Source organism: Arvicanthis niloticus, chromosome 1 (genome assembly GCF_011762505.2).
Source record: "Arvicanthis niloticus isolate mArvNil1 chromosome 1, mArvNil1.pat.X, whole genome shotgun sequence".
Taxonomy (NCBI): domain Eukaryota; kingdom Metazoa; phylum Chordata; class Mammalia; order Rodentia; family Muridae; genus Arvicanthis; species Arvicanthis niloticus.
In genome coordinates this window covers 54,187,330-54,208,467 of record NC_047658.1, presented here as the reverse complement: position 1 = coordinate 54,208,467, position 21,138 = coordinate 54,187,330, and the positions used below count along the sequence as shown (strand labels likewise).

General features: G+C 41.0%; 1 protein-coding gene across 4 annotated transcripts in view; it reads right to left on the bottom strand.

Annotated features, from left to right (window-relative positions):
- Positions 1 to 2,470: 2,470 nt before the first annotated feature.
- The window catches only part of Adamtsl3 (ADAMTS like 3), a 285,243-nt gene continuing 266,575 nt past the window's right edge, over positions 2,471 to 21,138 (bottom strand). The window contains exons 25-30 of one of the 4 annotated variants that reach the window (XM_076937035.1): positions 20,771 to 20,887; positions 16,613 to 16,796; positions 14,926 to 15,130; positions 10,177 to 10,274; positions 5,064 to 5,292; positions 2,471 to 4,511 (exon numbers count right to left, since the gene is read on the bottom strand). In XM_076937035.1, coding sequence (XP_076793150.1) covers positions 4,473 to 4,511; positions 5,064 to 5,292; positions 10,177 to 10,274; positions 14,926 to 15,130; positions 16,613 to 16,796; positions 20,771 to 20,887 — 872 coding nt within the window. In that variant the 3' untranslated portion in view covers positions 2,471 to 4,472. The other 3 variants (XM_076937030.1, XM_076937029.1, XR_013111364.1) reach the window with 3 other exon arrangements.

The window sequence follows — 21,138 nt, the reverse complement described above, 5'->3', positions numbered from 1 at the left end:
AAATGTCTACAAAAGGGTCATGATGCTGCTTCTAAGGGTGATTTCCCTTCTTTAAAAAGGACTTCCTGGTATTGAGGTCAACAGTTAAAGCATAAGAGCACTGGGTGTGCTATGCAGGTTCATAGAGGGAAAGACTCAATCTGACGTCTTGTGGAAGTCTTCAGATGAAGAGTCTTAAAAGGGTGTCTTAGTTAGGGGTTTTACTGCTCTGAACAGACACCATGACCAAGGCAACTCTTATAAGGACAACATTTAATTGGGGTTGGCTTACAGGTTCAGAAGTTCACTCTATTATCATCAAGGTGGGAGCATGGCAGTGTCCAGGCAAGCATTGTGCAGGAGGAGCTGAGAGTTCTACCTCTTCTTCTTAAGGCTGCTATGGGAAGACTGGCTTCCAGGCTAGGATGAGGGTCTTAAACCCCACACCCACAGAGACAACTTCTTCCAACAAGGCCAAACCTACTCCAACAAGGCTACATCTCCAAATAGTGCCATTCCCTGGGCCAAGCATGTTCAAACCACCACAGAAGGCCAGGCAGAAGAGATATGAAAGGGAAACTATAGAATGTTGATGGAGATCCACCTTAAAGGGGTGCTAAACTTGTGTGCAATGAGAACAGGGATTGAGCTAAGAGAGAGAAAACAGTTTTTTTCCCTTATACATTTCCTCAGAAACCATGTAAGCAAGAAGCAGGTGCAATTTGAACTTTAAAAACAATTCTATTTACATTATAATCATTCAAAATTCAGTAACATAAGTTGAAAAATATGTTCAAGATTTATGGAAGAAAGCCTACAGTTATCTCTGATAGAAGAACATTTGAATAGAGATGTTCTCCATTAACTAATAGGAGGATGCAATATTATCACGATGACTATTTTCAACTTAATATGTAGCTTCAATATAATCTCCATCAAAATCTTAGCAAATTATTTTATGGATTGTAGGAGATACTAAGTTCAAGTGCTCACAGCATTAGGGAAACCAGGAATTTTAAATATGCAGGGTTGTCTCTGGGAAAGGATGTGGTCAGTAGCCTGGTGACCTCTATGCCATCTGTATGGCCAGGCCACACCTGGCTCCCCAATACTCTTATGTCAGTCAATCTGTAGTGTATCCTTCCCAGATCCTTATCTTGAGCATTGTTTACCTTGAGCCTGCTTTCTCCGTTAATTTATAGAGGCCATCTTCATGGGAGATGTCTTGTGTACTTTACAATTGGGAGCATGTGTGGTTTATAGCCTGGTGACCTTTCTACTGTCTGTATGACTGAGACCACACCAGACTCTTCCTCAGACCTTTAACATGTCATATGCAGTCAATCTATAGAATTCATCTTTATGGAAGAGGTCACATGTATTTTACAAAGTATATCAATAATCATGTCTTAAACTTTGTTGTACATTTTTTTGAGTTAGTTATCACCAGGAAACCTTTTTTCCAAATTGTGCTGTGTCAGACTTTTTAAGTTTGAACCAACATCTGCTACCTGAGTCATGATGAGCTTGCCTCACATGGATAAGATCAACACTGCTGGCCATGGTGTTTGCAGAGACACCCCCATGAATACTGAAACAATGATTTGAATATTACTATGGAGAGGTCAAAGACCCTTACCAATCAAAACAACATGAAGGGAGAAGAACAAAATTGGAGGACTGACACTGACCAACCTCAAGACTTACCAAAATGATAACAAACAATGTGGCACTGATACAAGAGCAGACGATAGATCCATGAAACAGAATACAGGACTTGCATGTAGACCCACACAAAAACATCTAGTGATCTTTGAAAAATGACCAAAACTAGTACTGGGTATGAAATGCATGGACATACACATGCAAGAAATGAAGCCAGACACATAGGCATCTTTCACAAAAAATAAAGTGGGAAAAATAGAGTTAAAGAAAAGAGATTTTTAGAATAATAAAATAGACATTCATTCTACATTTGCCAAGATCAACAAAATGTGCAGTGCCAAAGACAAACCCTAATAGAAACTACAGAATTTCAGTTATGGTGCATCCACATAGATTCATGAGATACAGAAAATGCAGAAATGTAGGGGGGATATTGCTAACAGGGGAAGTTTACTTATGTTTTGAGACAAGGCATATACTAAAATCTGTACTTTCTGCTCAAATTTACAGTGAGCCTAAAATAACTATTTCCAATATATAAGTAAAGGGGAATTAGTACACTCTGCTCTCTATGGATGTTGCATCTACTTCTGTGCCTGTTGGTTATCTATCCCAGGATTCTACTTTCTTTTGCTATTGCCAAAATATTTTTAAAAGCATGATTCACAAAGACATAAAGAATCAGAGTGAATTTCTGTGGTCTCTCCTTCTGAAAGACATACAAAAGACAATCTGGTGTATCAACTCAACTTAGAGAGCTACAAGACTAACAAGGGGACAGGCGAGAAGACACTCCAACGTCTAGCAAAAGCACAAACACCAAGAATGCTATTAGATACTAAAAGTGAATTTATTTTTGAATTAAGGATCATCAAAGGAGAACATTATCTCTCATGTTATTAAAAAAACAGTAGTAAAATACAGTACACAGGAATGCCATTTGAATGTTAACAAGATGAAAGTACGATAACAACTGAAAAAATAGGTTATTTTTTAACGTTAAATACAAAAGTGAAGCAGTTTAATAAGAAATTTTGTTAGTATGAAAAATATATGTCCCATGTCTTTATTATATACTGTACAAAATAAAATATTGCACCTTGGAGTCATATAATAAATATGTACAAAGAGTATTTTACAAATGATCTTTCTTTTAATTTAATAAGTTCAACAATCGAATGTGATTGCTGACTAATTTCTCAAGGGCTGGTGTGCTCTTTCCTTTCCCCTGCCCGTTCCAGACCACCAAACCCTCCACCTACAGTAGTGTTCACCCCAGTGTCGGTGAGGCTGAAGTTGGAATGTGAGAGAGACCTGTGCTCAGAAGACGGCAGAGAGGCTCAGCCTCTCTACAAACAAATCCAAAGCCACAATGTGCCGTTCACATGTCAGGAGGTAGGTCCAACACAACCTGCCTCAGGAAAGGTTGCGCGCCAGGAGGCTGTGGGTGGTATGTGTACAAGCAGCTGGGACACCGAGTAAAGAAACAGGACCACTTGTTTGGGGTTGTGTAGCATCTAAAGCTACAACTGGTAAACTGTCATGAAAGGTCCCCATAGCCAAATTAGTTGTAGGAGTTGAAATTCAATGTCAGCCTGACCCTTCCCCAGGAGCAAAAAGTTACTCCAATGTCACAAACAGCAAGCAGCCTTGGTCCAAGAGACCCAGCTCTAACTGCAGCCCCTAACCTAAAGGCAGCCCTGGTATTAACCCTAATGTACCTTCTTGTCTCACCTAACTGAATTCTAGTGCTAGTCCAAGATGAATTCAACCCTTCTTCCCCAAAGCACAGCCCAAATCCCAGCTCTAGTTCCTAACCCCCAAATTGATATTTCCACCATAATTCTAATTGACTTTGGATTTATTGACAAAAAAAATTGGCTCAAATTAAAATAATCATTTACCATAAACAATTCTGTCAACTATTACATTTCTTATTTAGATTATCCTCTTATAAACTTTCCAAAATAAAAATCCCCAGGAATATTATTGTATGCATAAATTACATCTAGTAAGGCTTTGATCTCTGATTGTGTGCAAGAAAATAGTGCTTAGATAAAAGTTTCATTCACAGCTCTTAAAAGAAAGCTTTGAATATGCTTCAACATCAGTAGAAAAGGTTGGCTTTTCCTCTTCTTTGATTTCCAAGATGTCTCATTTGGTCACAGATAGGTTTCTGTAGTTATGAAGGTGGCAGCTGTACCTACTGCGTTTTCTTCCATAAACGCTTTAAGAGTGAAGACTATGTCATCTGTGGAGAATCCTTGGCTCGGTTGGTGTTATAAGCTGTCCAGGGAGGTTGTCTCCTCTTCACATGATAAACATAAGGATCTGTAGATACGCCATTAGTGCCGACATCTGAAAGGCTACTGGCAGAGCCTTTAAAACATAGATGCCACATACATGTGTTGAAACCCTACAACTTGAGAGAAGTCTTCAGTTGCAGTCTTCAGGATGGACCTCTCATTACTGGTCTACGAAGCACAGCAGCTGATGATGTGTTTGTGATGAGGTTCCGAGAGCTGCTGATGCATTCATGTTAGTCCCAGACTACATCCTTTACAGGAACTGGAATTAAAAAACAGCTGCTGGGAAAGTTAACCCTATAAAACTGTATCAGGTACTGTTTCTGCAGTAACCTCCACTTGATCATAGTATCTCGAGATTTTAAGAGTACGCGGTTTTGAACCAGGGACACAGGGAAAGAGCCTCTTTAGCTTTCGCTCCTCACCACAGCATCATCACAACCTTGCCAGAGCTTTATCCTTCTTGACATGACTGGCAGCACCTTTGTTTGTAGAGGGCCAGAGAGCACAGGTTAAGGTGCTTTACGAACATACAGTAGTGAGTTGTGTCTGTGCAGTTTCCTGAAAAAGAGGAGAGAGAGAGAGAGAGAGAGAGAGAGAGAGAGAGAGAGAGAGAGAGAGAGAGAGAGAGAGAATATCCATAGCATGGGTTCATTAGAGCATAAGCAAGAAACAAGGCATGCCTGGGGCTACAGCTCTGGTTGGATGTCAGACGCATAGTGGGTTCATTTCTCCACATGGCCAACTGGCTTCCTGTAGTGCCCTGAGCATTCCTGTGGTCACTGGTCCTCTGAGCCATGCTACTTCTCTCAGTGCTGAGGGCAAAGGTTTCTTTTTGTAGGGTCATGGGCCCCTTGAAAAACTTATGAATGTCTCATAATTATCCCATAGAAAAGTAACACGCAGTTACATTCACTATGTAATTTTAGGACATTTGTTCGCCTATACGAGCCCACTGGCTCAGTCTTAGCAGAGGAGACTTCAAAGGAAAATGTGTGTGGTGTGGCTGCTACTACTTCAAGAATCAATGCTGCTGCCCACAACACCACCCCTGGATGAGAAAGGCACATTAGTGTCCTGGTTTTGACCAGGCTTCTGGGGAGCTGGTGATACCTGAGAGGGGTACGTACTATCACAGGAAGGCCCAAGACAGTGCCTCCAGGAAGCTGGTTTCATCTGCACACAGTATCTGTCAGCCACTGGTTTGCAGCTCCCTGTGTGAATGCAATCGACTTTGCGAGACTGGAAGCCCCTGCCACAAACTGCTGTACAGGGCTTCCAGGGACCCACACGCCAACATGCCTCACAGGGCCCCGAGGTGCAGTTCCTTCTAAAGGCAGGTCTGAAATGAAAAAAAAAGATATATATATATATATATAAATATATGTATACATATATAATGGGAGAAGACACTACTGTTTGGTGGCATTGATCAAGCTCTTTCTCCTTCTCTGAATTCATTGTACTAAAGGCTTCCTCAGAAAACTGATATGTACTGTTCATGGCTGGCTAAGCAGAGTAGTAAGACAATCTGACCATAATAAAGATAATTAGATGGGAACTACAGAGTCCACCCACATTATCACTAGATATGCTAGGAAGGCTCTGGAAGTTGACAGAGACATTTGATCAAAGGAAGAGAGAAGGACTTACTAGAAAATGGTCAATAAGCATTTATTTAAGGCTTCGTGTGTCAAACACATGGGTATAAAAAAGAAGTGGATGAGATGGAGATGAAGTATGTGGCGAGGACCAGCAAGTGGCTGAGCTGCCACAGTATGAGGTAGGAAGAAAGCAGTGCCCTGTGAGATGCCAGTGGTGAGTACTCACATGCAGGTGTATGAAAGGAAAAGAATGGGTGTGGAATTACTGCATAGGAATCCTGACCACCAGGAAAGGCTTTGGTGCTTGACTGATGGCCAGCACAAGGTCTCTGCATCTTAGCGAGTTCTATCTAAAACCAAGGCCTGAGCTGGGCATGGGGGAACAGGCTGTTAACTCCAGCTACTTGGGAGTCCAAGGTAGGAGGACTCAGAGGTCAAGTTCTACCTCAGCTACAGAAAGGGCAAAATTTAACGTAAGTAAATAAAGGCCTGGGAATATTGTTAGATCAATTGTTTAGTATGCACAAAGCCCTAGCTTCAATTCCCAATATACCCCCTACTTCTAAACTGTATACCATACAGTTTAGAGTAATAGTGACATCCTTACCCAATACTGGAGGCTGAACATCCCAACATCCCCCCGAAACATAATCTGACAAAAAAAAAAAAAAAAAAAAAAAAGGCACAGCCAACAAGCTGCATGTTCCCAGGGACTTCCAATTTCAAATCAATGCATAACCCAAGAATGGACTCTCTTGGCAATCTAGAGCAGATCCGTTTAGGCAAACAAGAGTTACTACCATGATAAGCCACTTCAACACTGCTCACAAGCCTTATGTTGCTGTTCATAAGCCCTGAAAGTACTGCACTATGAACCCATTAGACTCTCTGGTCATTACTGTAACTAATTTACAGTTTATTCAGCATCTCTTCTAAGGGATGTTGAAATATCATTGGAAGGGTAAGAAAATGGAGAAACTTGTGACAACCTGACTTGTGAAGAAGAGTGTTACACAGAGTGGGAAGCAATACTTGGATTTGCCAGTAGGCGGAGACACCGTCAAAGGGTTTAACTAGGAAACAATGCTATCCTACCAAATTGGTTATAAGGTTTAAAAAGAGGAGCCAGGGAAGATTGTCCTGTTAATTTCTTTTGTTTTCCCCGGTATATATATCTTAACCCCCTAAAGTTGAGTCACACAGGTGACCAACAGTGCAGACTGAGTGCTCCCTGGCCTCCTCCTACTCTTATAGGTCAGATACCTATAGAAAACCAATTGAACACATATTCAAGTGTTAGGTGACCCATCTTATTAATAAGGCTTTGCCCTCTCTGCAGAAACTCTTTAAAGTTGGCTTTTGCTGTGTCCAATCTAAAGTGACTTAAGTAATTCAAGTGTTTCCTCTTGATTGAAGGCAAGTCCTTTCTTAAATACAAAGGACGAGAGGCCCAGGGAGTTGTTAAACCAACAGGGAGCTCTTGGAGACTGAAAAAGATGCGGAAGGGCATCTGTTCTGAGAGCAGGAACATAATGACTTGGAATGGAGACATCCAAGTCAGACGGAGCTTGTACAGACAACAACATTATAAATACAGTTGGGCCTCATCTGTTTACAAACTTATGATGGCAGTAGGGATCCTGAAGTGACTAGTCTACCTAGCTTGCTTCCATTTCTCACTCTATATCCCTGCTTCAAATAATCCTTGTGCCACCACCCAGATCAATTCTAAGGGCTGTCAATGGAGCCCACGCCTGGCAGGAATAGACAGAAGCGGACTGCTTTACAAAGATAAAGGCTGTCAGAAAAATCAGAAAAAAAATTTCCCAGGATATTATGACTCCTAGAAAAGGTTGGAAAACATTGCTTTGAGGACTTTTCTGTGTCCCCAGCATTTCCTTGGATCCTGTAGGTCCTCATGCTTCTTCTAGATGTGCCTGGGCTGCTTCTACTCTGACAGCTCCCAGGCCTTCTACAATACTGCTCAACAGAGCCCACACATCCTCAGCCTTCCTAGGAGTCAACAGTTCACCCTCCACTGACTCTCTATTCTGGTCCCCAATGTGATTTCTTATAAAATACCATCTTACATCTACTGAAACCCTGCTGTGGCCTCTGGGGTGTCTCTCCTTCAGCCTACTACTCCTGTTTAAGCATTTTGAAGGGATATTTAAGGCCTCCTTAAGTCAATAGCAAGCATACCAATCCAGCAGATGTATGCAGGGAAAACAAAGTTATAAAACTTCAGAGAAAGTCCTTTCAGCAGCTCTCTCTGCTAGCCAACTTAGTCCCTTCACAAACCACCAGACACATGAGGCAAAGTAACACCATAACCTGGAAAACAGCAGGTCATGACACAGGTCAGCCAATCTGGCAGATAAAACCATACAAGTGGAAGGCACATGACACCTCACATACAAGCAGAGCTCTTGGGAATTTCTGTTTACTATTTAAATAAAATCTACTCTTCCATTTTTACCTTTATATCCTCTGTGTAAGATCCAAACTGATCAGAGTCAGAACCTCCATGCCTCCTTTTCCTTCTTTTACATTTTCTGCTTCTTGGTTTTGGTGCTTTTGATTGAAATTGTAAGGTTTATCCAAGGACCATAAAAATGATATAATTTAATATACCATATATATCCCATATATATGAAAGAGAGAGAGGGAGGGAGAGACAGACAGACAGACAGAAAGGGAGGGGGAGAGAGGAAAAGAGAGAGGAGAGAGAGAGAGAGAGAGAGAGAGAGAGAGAGAGAGAGAGAGAGAGAGAGGATGCAGGAATGCAGTGAAGAAGGAGGAAGTTGAGTTGAGCATGTAGCCTACATCAAAGGCTTTGGTGAGCCTTCTCCATCAGTAGTAGTTGACTAGGCCTGCATTTGGTTAACTCCCTTGATATGTAACATGGAGACTGGGCTGGTAAAAGCAGGATGTAGAGGGAGACTAACAGGATGACTGTGCTGCTAGCCCAGGTAAGAGATGATGGTGCTTTGGTCAGGGTGATGGTGGGTGGAATGAAAAATAAAAGGAAAGTGGATTCACAAAAAAGGCTACAAGGGATTAAAATGCATATAAAATGTTACACAAAACAACTTTATCATATTGATTAAAAACTGAAAGATTAAAAACCTATCAAATGTCAATGAAAAACGCAGATAATTCTCATACTGTTTACATAGTTTGATGGTAATTTGATAATAGCTTAATGTACATGCTTATGAATTCACTTTGATTTCTAAATGTCTACCTCATAAAAATAAAACTATCTGAGCACAAAGACACATACATTCTAAGATGTTTACTGCAGCATCTGTTTGTAAAAGCAAAAAAAAAAAAAAAAACCTAAAGCAATATACCATCAAAGAATTAGTGGAATATTAAATATCATACTTAAATAGAATAGACTCAAGGTGTGCTAAGATACGTGTTTGTAATCTATTCTTAAATATAAAATTAAGCATCAGAAAAATAAATATATTATGTTAAAATAAAAGGCTCCATCCATATAAGCTTTTGTGTTGTAAAGATGTCTTTATGACTGCAAAGGAAAACATCTGGGATGGTGCACATCTGTGTGTGGTCTCTATCGTCTCAGTAAAGTAGGAAACTAAGTTGTCTGTTGAGAATGAGGGCAGCTGCTCCAAACATTTTCCGTTTGAGGAGAATGGTTCTGGCTTGAAATCGCCTTGTGGGAATAGGAAATACTGCTGACTCTACATTGCCAAACCTTACTGAAGGCTCAGAAGAGTAACCAAGCCAACAGTCCAGGTCATTCTATTTTCTTCAGCAGGATTCAGTATGTGGAGCAGTAAGAAAGAATTAGAAACAGGGTGTCCTCTATGACCAGGACTGCTCAGGTACTGACACTAGGCTCACTAATTGTAATTTAAGTTGAAGTTTACATGGGTGATAATATTCCACTTGCAAACTGAGGCACTTAGGTATTCGAAGGTCACACAATACAAGAATGATGGAATGAAAATTTCCTTGTGTTGTATAACTTGCAAGTTCCCTCACACTTGCTGATGTCCTCTAAGGTACCAGAGCCAGACAGCAGAGGGAGGCTGGCCATCCAAATGCTCTCATGAGTCAAGCCCTACTCTACCACCTGTCCACTCAGACTTCCATACAAAAGAAAATCAAATAGCCCCTTTAAAAACTAAAATATTTATTTTTATTCTCTGCTAAATCATTATGCTAATATCCAAATCAACACAGCTTCTAATAGAAATAAATCATTCTTATTTGTATATAAATGTATTTATATAAATTATAAATATATCACATATAATATATTTATAATATATATTTATATATAAGTATATACATATATAAATAAATAAATACATGTGTTTAAAAATCTATTTTGGGTGCTATATTTTTTCCCTTTACAGTATTTTTTCTTTCTGTTTAACATCCAAAAAACTGTGATTATAAATAGTATTTATTGGCCATATTTTAGTATAATGTATACTATCGAGGATGGCACTAAATAAATCATAATTGAATAGGAATTTTCAATTATGAGGAGTGAGAGAAACTAGGAGTAACTCCATTTCAGGCAGTTCTGTTCCCTGAAGGTTCCAGGGGAGGTGCATGCTGTACTGGGGTGGGGTCAGTACCTCCTTCTGTCCTCACAGTCAGAGTTGGAGCCATTGTGGGCACAAGCAGGGTGATGGCGCTGCATCCTCGTGGCATGGCCCATGCAACGTCCAGGACACTAGAACAGAAGCACAGAAAAGTGTCTCAAGTGCCCTGAATTGCTCAGGTACACCGTGTGTACTGGGATCTGTGCTGAGTTGGATCAGCCAAGGACAAGTTACAGGGACCAGCTGTCCTCACGGTGAATTAGAAGAGGTGAATCATAGCTCTGTAGACAGACCTACCCTTCTCCCCAATTCTTTATCCCCTGAAGCTCAGGAAGAAGGGAGAAGGATGGGATCAACTTTAAATTATTGGGCTTAAGTATAGAAATGGATATATTTAAAACAATAGGTGAAGGCCAAGTTTGGTTTTTCTGTTCTGAGCAAAGATGGAGGTACCTGTGCTAAGGCAAGTTCAGCTACAGGAGAAGCAATTCAACTCTGATTTGCAGCCTTTGGAGTTTTGCACAGCCATAATAACCTATTAATTTTTCTCATAATCATTTCATGCAAGGAAAAGTCTTTTACATTTTTATTACAAGGAGCTCCCCAGCTAGGGCAGAAGTGCATAGAGTATGTTCTAAGTGTACTCTCTGATTCTGCTTATTTCTCTTACCTTTAATTAACCCATTTTTTCATACAAACTTTTAATCTCATAGCTGTATTTCATTGGGCTTCAATTCACTTGCTATGTAATTATCAACCATTTAAAACACACATTGTAATGGCTTTCAGATTTGCCACACCACAGCCATGTATGGAACATTGCCATCATCTTTCACAGAGACCCAACAGCCGTCTCCACTCCAGGCCTGGGCGGCCACAAAGCTGCCTTTTGTTCAACAGATTTACCTATGTTAGACACAACAGTGGAGTCCTGTGTCTGTCCTGAGACTCTCAAGGTCTGTCCACAGTGTAGAATGTGCCAGTCCCACATTCCTTTTCATGGTATTTGTTGTATGAACATGCCAGAGCTCAGGTACCTCTGCACTTGCTTCATCGTGTTGGCGGTGGTGTTACTGTCACCTGTGTTGTTTCCTCTGTTTGGTTATTATGAGTAGTTAGGTCATCACATTCATTGGTAAATGTTTGTGTGGTGTTTTCACTGTTCGTGGATACATGCCTAGCAACAATGCTGTTGGGTCCTCAAGTTCACATTCAGCTCCCTAAGAACCTGTAGATTGTTTTGCAATGGGGCTGCACCACTTCATATTCACACCTACCGTCCTACAGGATCCAGAGATGCATTTTCCTACTAAACTATCTGTTTTAAAGCCAGTGCTGCAGAAACTACTGTAAAGCAGTGTATCATTATGGTTTTAAGTTTTTATTTCTTTAATAACTAATGATGAGCATCTTTTGATGTCCTCCTTGGCCATTTACTGCCTTTAGTCAAGAGATGTCTATTTAAACCCTTCATTCATGCTTTAATTAGACTGGGTGTGTGTTTTAACTCTTGATTAGTGGCCTTTAAGATGTATTTTAGGCATAAGTTCCTTTTCAGAGATGTGTCAGGTAAATATTTTTCCCATCCTATGGGTTATCTGTTAGTGTCTTGATGGTAACCGATTGTAGCATAGATGTTTTAGTTTCAATATGATTCAAGTTATTCATTCTTGTTTTGTCTATGTAGTTGTTGGTGTTCTATGTAAAATGTGATTTCCTACAGTGTGGGGAATGGTGTCTATTTTTCCCCCTACATTTTATAGCATTGTCTCTCAAATGTCTTTGATGAATTTTGTGATGTCAGCATTCCCTGTAAGCAGGGAGCATGACTTCATGCTTTTCTGTGGGTGCCCACTTGCCCTGCAGCATTTGTCAAAGGGTATCGTTTCCATGGTTATTGGTGGCACCAACCACTGACAGGAAACAACCTAAGCAAGGAAAGGCTTAATTTGGCTCAGAAGATACAGTCCTTCAGGGCAGGAAAGGCAGGTGACAAGAATGAATGGAAGCAGGGTTGGGGTGACCTCTCAGGAAGCAGGAGGGATGTCTGAGCTCAACCATCTTTCTCCCTTTCCCTTTTGTATCCGTTCTGGGACCTTAGCCCATAGGATGATGTTGCCTATGTTCAGGAGAAGATCCCTTCAGTTAACCTCTGGAAACTTTCTCACAGATACATCTGCAAGAACCCATGGCCTTTCGTAGCCAAGCAAGTTGGCAACTGAGGTCAACTATCACAAAGTAATACTGCTTCCTTTAGTAGATAACTATGTCACTCTTACCAACAATCAAATGGTTTCGTTTGGGATTTTGTTCTGCCTCAGGGATGTATATGTCTATCCTGTGTTAGAAAAGCACTGTCTTGTAGAAAGCTGTAACATCAGAAGTTTGGGTCCTCTAAATGATTCTATTTCAGAAGACTTGTTTTTGATATTATGGGTTATTTTTAGTTCCGTATAGATTTTAGATTAGATTCATCTTGCAAATGATAAAGACTGTTGTGAATCTTTAGACAAATTAGGAGAATGTTGGTATTAACAATATCATGCCATCATTGATTGCAAGAACTCTTCCTATTTCTTTAGATTTTCTTTAAATTCTTTGAAAATCTTTGAAGTCTAATGCTTTCTAGTTCCTTCAAAACAAATCTTTTTTCTGGTTTACTGCCCTTGAACTTTAAAGTCACTGATAAATTACCTGGTCCAATGCTGTAATTACACTCCAGATTTCATGCCTACTCCTGCCCTGATGGTGCACTGCTGCTCCAAACAAATTTGCATCCTAGTTGGCACAGGATGAGACTCACCATACCTCCCATAGTTTATCTTCCTGAAAGATTTTTGTCTTTATTTGTTCTCAGAATAAAGGTCAGAATCATAATAAATTCCAAAGAAAGGTTATGTCATTTTAACTAAAATTGTATTTCATACATAAATTCATTTCTGTGTCTTTATAGTAGTGATATTTCTATTCGGCAAAATAATAGGTCTTCTATTTGGTCAAGTTTTCAGTTATTCACTTTAATAATATGCTATCTTTTAACATTTTATGTATGTGAGTGCTTTGCTTACATGTGTGTGTGTACACACACACACACACACACATACACACACACACACACATGACTTGTGTGCCTGCTGCTCCTGGAGGTTAGAAGAAGACATCAGATCACTCAGAACTGGAATTATCAATGGTTGTGAGTCATGTGGGTGCTGGGAATCAAACCTTTGTCCTTAAGAAGCGCAGCCAATGTTCTTAACCTCTGAGCTACTTCTCCAGCCCTAAGTATGCTATATTTTTCTTTATAAAGTTCTATACATTGAAAACAAAATTCCTAGGTACTTTGCTTATATATATTTTAAAGACAGTGTTTTTCTAGGTAGCCTGGCTGGCTTTTTATCACAGATTAACTTAAAATTTGCCATTCTTCTGTCCTTCTATACTCATACATCAGTGTCTTGCTCAGCAATCATCAGAGAAATGTCCTCTTATAGCAGTTGGGGACAAAGACAGAGATTCATAGCCAGACATTATGAAAATTCAGAGGTTTTAGAACACAGCTCTAAACAGGATGTCTCTATCAAATCTCTCTCCTCGGGGCTCACGGGCCCCTGTAGCAGAGGAGACAGAAAGATCCAGAGTGGGTGGAGATCACCAAGCAAACAAAGCCCTCTAAATTAACATGACTGATACACATATAAGTGCACAGAGATGGAGAGGCAGCATGCACAGGGCCTTCATGGGTCTATACCGATAAGGTCTCAGAACTGAAGGAAGTGGATACAGGCCTTCTTCTCCCAACCCAGAAAATATCTCCAATTGACAACAACTGAATATTTAGTTTTCTCCTAGGGAGTCTCACTGGGGAAACGAACTACTCTGAAGGCTAGGCTGCATGCCCAGCAGTGGCTGCCAACAGAAAATGAACTTGGTGTGATCTTTGGAGGTTCATAGTCTCATAATACCATGTCAAGGTTTCACGCCTTTTCTCATTTTATTTTTTATTTTAGTTATTTTTTTCTTTTTTACCCCACAGGTCCTTTGTTGTATATATTATGGCTTCCAGGTATTTTGCCTGGTTTTGTTTTGTCTTGTTTTTATGGGATTTCTGAGTGTGTCTCTGAGATTGTATCTGTTTCTCGTGTCTTTCTCTGGACTCTGCTCCTTCTGTTTGCTTGTTTTATCCTATTCCGACATGTTAGCTTTATCTCATTAGACTTTATGTATTATATTATTATACCCTAGAAGCATTTTGTTTTCTAATGAGAGACAGACATGAGTTAGATCTGGTTGGAAGGGGAAGTGGCAAGGAACTTGAAAGTATAGAGGGAGAAGAAACTCTAATCAGGATATATTGTATGAGGGAAATCTATTTTCAATAAAAGGGAAAAAACTGTGGCCCATTAGCAGTTTTAAAGTATCCAGTACAGCACTGTTATGTATAAATACTTATTTGCATAGTGGCCCACCAGAACGTATTTATCTTACACAACTTTGTACTCTTTAAGATCACACCCTACCCCCAGCCACTCAGCTACTAAACGTTCTACTCACGGCTCTATGAGCTTGATTGGATTCATATATAAGTGGAACAACAGTCTTTGTCTTCTGTGCCTGGATTACTTCATATGGTACAGCCCATCAAACTCATCCATGTAGTACAAACATATTATATTTCTCATTTGAATATTGAACCAATATTCTAAGTTAAATATTTAAAACAGTTTTAAATTTTATTAGTAACAGGTTGCTGATTACAGAGAACACACCCAACCATAAGGTTACCTGGTTTCCTGGGTCAATGGCCTGTTGAACACATGGACGGACGGAACATGGTTTTCTCCCTAGAGGCCTGTCTTTAGGAGCACATGCCCTTGCGGACAACGCCTGTACAGTCCCATTGGCTTTTGTCTGCTTGCATATCACTTGCCGACTGTGAAATCCTTCACCACAAGACACAGAGCACTCTGACCACACACTTGTAAACCACCTAGGAACAAAAACTACAGGGCTTTAGTAAGGACGGTAAGGCTGATGTGTTGATCCTAACACTATGGTGGTATCAGAGAGTCACATGTCTCTCCAGGACAGGGTAGCAACATAGGTGACTCCCAGTCTTCCTCCTCCATTCTCCTCAGGGACAGCAGTGTCACTATGTAGAAAGAACCAATGCAATGATGAGCATGCCAACTGCAAAGTTTAATGGAGAGTTGTCACTGTGTACTCCAAAAGGTTAGGTTCCCTGTGGACTCTGTGTCATAAGATTTGTTGTTTCAGAAGGGTGACTCTTAGTGTGACATGCTCCATCTAGAAATGACAGTAGTTACTAAAAGATATGGCAGCTATGCCTCAAAGCATCTGTGACAGAGCCTGGCACAGTGACTCTGCTCACACTCTTTTGAGGCATGGGCAGCCGCCTGCTGTGTAGACTTTGGTATGGGAAATGGAACTGTGGAACAAGAAGATTCCCCTATTTAAAAAAAAAAACTATCATTTTAATCTGTCTCTCTGTGTGTATGTGTGTGTGTGTGAGGTGTGTGTGTGTGTGTAGCACTGTTGAGAATTGAACCCAGGGCCTTTGCATATGAATGTGAGCTATGGGTATATAGATGTTCACTGAGATGTGAGGGTGTGTTGGATCTACTGGAGCTGGAGTCTCAGGTTGTGAGCCCATGGACATGGGTGCTGGGTACTGAGAGCAGGTGGAGCAGGAGTTACAGGCAGTTGAAAGGCCATGGATGGAGGTGCTGGGCATTGCGATGCGTTGCTGGGCACTGCAATGACATTTTCTGCAAGAGCAACAGGTCTCTTCAGTGCTGAGCCAGCTCTCCAGCTCCCCAACTCTCCATTTTGTTTTTTAATCAGAAAATTAGGGCTGAAGCATCATGCCTACAACCAAAAAATACAAAAATACCTCTTTGTTCATTTGTGTGTGTGTGTCTGTGTGTATGTGTGTGAGAGAGGGGGGGAGGGAGAGAGAGGGGGAGAGGGAGAGAGAGGGGGGAGGGAGAGAGAGGGGGAGAGGGAGAGAGAGGGGGGAGGGAGGGAGAGAGAGAGAGAGAGAGAAGGGGCTGGTCAGTTTTCTGCTAGGCTATGTGTCATTCTTCTAGGCTGTTGGGTCATTTTCCGACACTTTTTCTGAGTACAGCTACTGAGCTATTACACAGTCCAAATTACTATGTCTTTTTTACAATTTAAGTTTTTATATTGTTTTATGTGTCTGGGTGTTTTGCTTGCATGTATGTCTGTTTACCAAGTGTGTGCATGATGCATGCAGAGGCTAGAAGAGGGTATCAGATTCCCTGAGGCTGTTCTTTCAGATGGTTGTGAGCTGCCATGTGGGTTCTGGAAATCAAACCTGGGTCCTCTGGAAGAAAAGCTGATGCTCTTAACCACTGAGCCAGCCTCATCTGTACTTTTCAAAACCAGCAAAAACTAGTGTACTGTTAAGAAAGTGACTACACATACATACCTTGCTGGGCAATCCCGGATGTTACAGGACTGAAACCCAGCCAGTGGCTTCCTGTAAGGACTACACAGGACTTCACTTACTTCCTGCCCACTGGCCATCACACACTGGGGCCTCTGAAGCCGGACTCCCAAGGGACCACAAGTGGCAGAACAGTGTGTCCAGTTACCAGGTTCCCAAAAATGCTCTGCAGAAAGGAAAAGAAATGTCACCAATAACCCCAAATAAGAAGGGATTATGTGCTGGAGGGAGCAGGGCTGAAGACCACTGGGAACTGTTCTGTGATTAGCTAGCTACCTGTCTACATTTTAAGTAGCACAAGCAGAGGAAGCCATTACACACTGTGATGCTGACTTTCTTTCGAGTAACTATTGTACTCATTAACCAGAAATGGTGGCCAGAATAAGATCCTTGGAGCACAGCCTGGGGAACGGCAGTCATAGGTCAGCTAGATCTACTAGAAAAACCCAAGAGAAAGGGAGGAGGCATGGAGCAGCCAGACCTTCTCCAACATTCTTTAAGCAGAGCCAGCAGGACAGGGAGGAAGGCCTCTCCAGGGGATGCCCTAATGCAGTCCATTTTCCAAAAACAGGTCAGGCAGAAAAATGGAAGATGATTTAGCAGGAGGACCAGGGACCAGGGATTAAGCAGTAAGGTGAGATGTATTTGAGTTCCATCCTTATTTTTTCATTAATTCTTAACCCAAACATCACATCCCTCCTAAAACTGCATGAATAATTCACTCTGGAGACATCTGGAAAGGTAAGAATGGGGGTCTCCTTTAGACAAGCAGAAGCCAGGCAGCTCCAGGAATTGCAGCTTTCGTGTTACCCTTCCCTGCCGACACCCGGTAAAAGATGAGGTAGGACACCATGATGACAGGTTTGTGGATGGCTACAGAAAACGCCGAATTTCCCTGCAATAATCATGAATAATTGATAGCTACCAGCTGTGTCCACACAATCTCTCACAGAACAGAAGAGTTTAACTTACTGGTTTCCATTCTGAATTTTGAGTTTTTACCTTAAATTGCAAATGGCATCATTTGCAGAGAGGAACCATAAATCGTATCTCTAGTTGTCACTTCAGAATTATAGTTTACTTAAAAACAGTTTTTCTTCAAGATGGCCATTTACTGAGACTCTCCAGGGTGATTGGGTGCTGGGTTAGACACTTTTGAAATAAGGATTATTTTTTTATTGACTCTTCCATGTTCTGTTATAAAGCTGTTATTTTTATTTACAGAGGCAGAGAGATTGAATGAAACTAAGTAAGTTACCTAGTGTCTGCTTTGTGTCAGTGAGACTGGAACCCACACATGTCTAACTGCCGGTCTCAGTGCAAGGCAGGATGCATGTCCCTTTCTTTTGAAACACTAGGCTTTTATTAAAGTATAATTTGTGCACAATGAAGTGCTCAGATCTTAATTTTATGAGCTTCACAATTGTCAAACTCCTTTAACTATGATCCACAGGAAGGTGCAGAATATTTTTTACACCATCAAAGCCTTCATTTGCCAGTTTCCAGTCAGCCCCTTTCCCCTCCCAGGCAACCACAAGAGTTTTAACGATCAGTATGCATTAGCTTCACTTGCTTCTGGGCTTCTGTATTTGTCTTCTTTTGCTTAGAGCATTATTTTCAGGATTCACTCATATTGTTGGGAATATCAATATTGTATCTTTTTTTTTTACTATGGAATCATACACAGTTTTTGAATACACCACAGTCTTTCATTCTGTTGTCAACAGCTATTGTGAATAAGACTGAACATCCATGTATAAACCGTGTGTGTGTGTGTGTGTGTGTGTGTGTGTGTGTGTGTGTGTGTGTATGTGTGAGCATGTTTTCAGTCTGTTTGGATGAATAACCTGTGAGTAGAATTTGTTGGGCCAAGGATGGGTATATGTTTAACTACAAAGTGCCAAACAGTTTTCCAGTGTGGTCTCTGTTCAATACCATATGGCAGCTTTCATTGAAATATTGCTGGCTGGAATTTAGTCCATGTTTTTGGCTATCCTAGTAGGCATGAACTTGAATCTCCTGGTTTTGATCTGCATCTCCCATTGTCTCCCCCTTGTGTACCACTTTCTTCCAAGGCTCAGTGAGACCCAGGAACTTCTAAAAGGATTTAAGTCTATGAAAAAAAAAAAACAGATGCATAAGACCCCTCCTTCCCCAAGGCTATGTAAACAATAAGGTCTGCTGAGGAGACTCACATCAGTCTAGCTGCCTGAAGAGATACTCAGACCTGTTGGGCTGCCTGAAAGTCCTGCAGTGAGCTCCAAGGTTCCAGCTGTCTGTCATCATGCTGGTGTGGGTACAGCTGCCTTTGAGGCATTTCTACTCCTGCACATAGCCCTCCCCACACTCCTGTAAGTTAACTTTTTGGTTCACCAAGTTGGACTTCGTTGGTGTTCTTCCTTTCATCTCCTGTCAATCATGGTGAGTACTCTCTCTGGGAATACTCCTTCATCACCCCACTGCACTGAGGACTCCATCTCATCTGTTAAGTCTAGACCTCCCCAGAAGGCCTGTCCTGACTACCATCTCCAAACATAGTCACCACCAAACATTATACACTCCATTGCTGTGATCATTTCATTTGTAGTGCCTAGCTACAAAGTAATATACACATTTATTTGATTACTTATTTCCTGTTCATCTTTCCTACCAGAAGGCCAAATCCATACACACTGTCCTGTTCAATATTAGGACAGGGTATGCCACATATAATCATTGAAGTGACAATAGCTAACCTAACACATAATTCTCTATAAAATGCTAGCCCAATTAGTCACTGAAGGGCTGGCACACTTTGCAGCGTTCACATTTAAGTGTTTATATACACTTCTTCATAAGTACTTTCGGAGCCTGTGTACAAGGTGCTAAAACGATGTAAAATAGTCCCAATAAGCCAAGTGTTGTCTATAGCAAGGCTTATCCTTACAGTAGCACTGGCCTCATGAATATCTACTATTTTATTAGTTACAGGGGTTCTTGTGATCTTTTTGCCCATGGCAATACAACATCTAAATGTCTTCTCCCATTCCAGTTTCTCTTACTGGAGGGTCCTTCTTTCTCTTCCCAGAACAAATGTCATTGTATACACAGAAACCTAAGTGACATTTCCAGAGAGAGGTTGGTCTCTTCTTCAGCAGTGCCCTTGCATGTTGGCCATGTTTTTCTCATGACACTCGCTCCATTGCCTTAGAACGGTTCACATGAGTGCTCCCTCTTAGACCGTAAGCTTCTCAAAGACTAATCATCCCCAGTCCTCTGAGAAACAAGCACTCAGCACGTATCACTGAATGTCCAATGAATAAATATTTGACCGTGTAATAATGGTAGCATTACACCTAAAAGGAAGAAATACGTGAGTATCTTAAATAGTGGTGTCATCAGGAACAGTGTTAACAGATGGCTTAACATCATTTCCCCTTCCTAGACTCCCCCTTGCATCTCAGGAAGCAAGGCTCTTAGAAACTATACCTTCTAGATGCCCTACATGCCTATATGACATAGTGTACAGCTGCAAGAAAATCCTCAACATTTCAAATCCCCAAATGACATAGATCTCACTGTTCTATATAATAAAAATATGTGGTCTGACAGTAGTTTTGGTTTGTCCTCAGCCATCCCAACCTACTTTTGGGTGACAAGTAGCTGAGATTTTTTCCCTAATTATCCTTCCTGATTTTTTTTTTTTTTTTTTACCTCTACCTTACTCTCTTGGCCTTCTGAAGAGGTTTTCAAGCTTGCAACACCTGGTGATGTTCTTTCAATCATATACTAATGCATAATAAGTCGGTTTGTGTGGGAAATTTGTGTGTGAACAGAAAACTGAAAGATTGGATCCCACAACTCTTGAAAAACTAGCTCCCGTTGATTTATTTAGGTGATGACAGTCTTGAAACTGGAAAATCATTATCTCCATCGTCGCAAATAATGATGTGTATCAGGGATATGAGCTCTATGAGCTGCCTCATTTAAAAAAATCTGTCCCACTGTGAAAGGAGTAGGTTGAACTACCAAAGACTGAGGGTCAAGTAAGAAACCTGAGTAAAATGCCCAGGTATAGGTCCCAAAAGAAAAGCATAGAGGTCACCAACAGAAAAATACATGGCTCAGAAAGGAAATATGTAAAAAGTAAGACTTCCATACCTTGAGGCAGGGGCTTTCCTGTTGAGTTGTTGCTGTTTGCTCTGTTTTTGGGTGCCTGGAGAACTCGCCTTTTCTGGGCCTTAGGAAATTCAGTCTTACTGCCCGGTTCTCTTCGTTCTGAGGAAGCAATGTGTAGCACATCTTACCAATCAAAAGCCATCAAATTCTCACTCCAGTTCTTAAAGACAACTATGAAGAAATGAACTTTCCCTATTAGAGTGATGTGTGTTCATGGATGCTCTTACACAGGTCTGGGGAGTAGCTGCTGTGTGGGTGAGTGTGTGTGTGTGCGTGCATGCATGTGTGCATGCATAGTGGAGTGAGGTGGTAAGGGTATTTAGAGTCACCTACTTTGCTAAAGTGTGGCA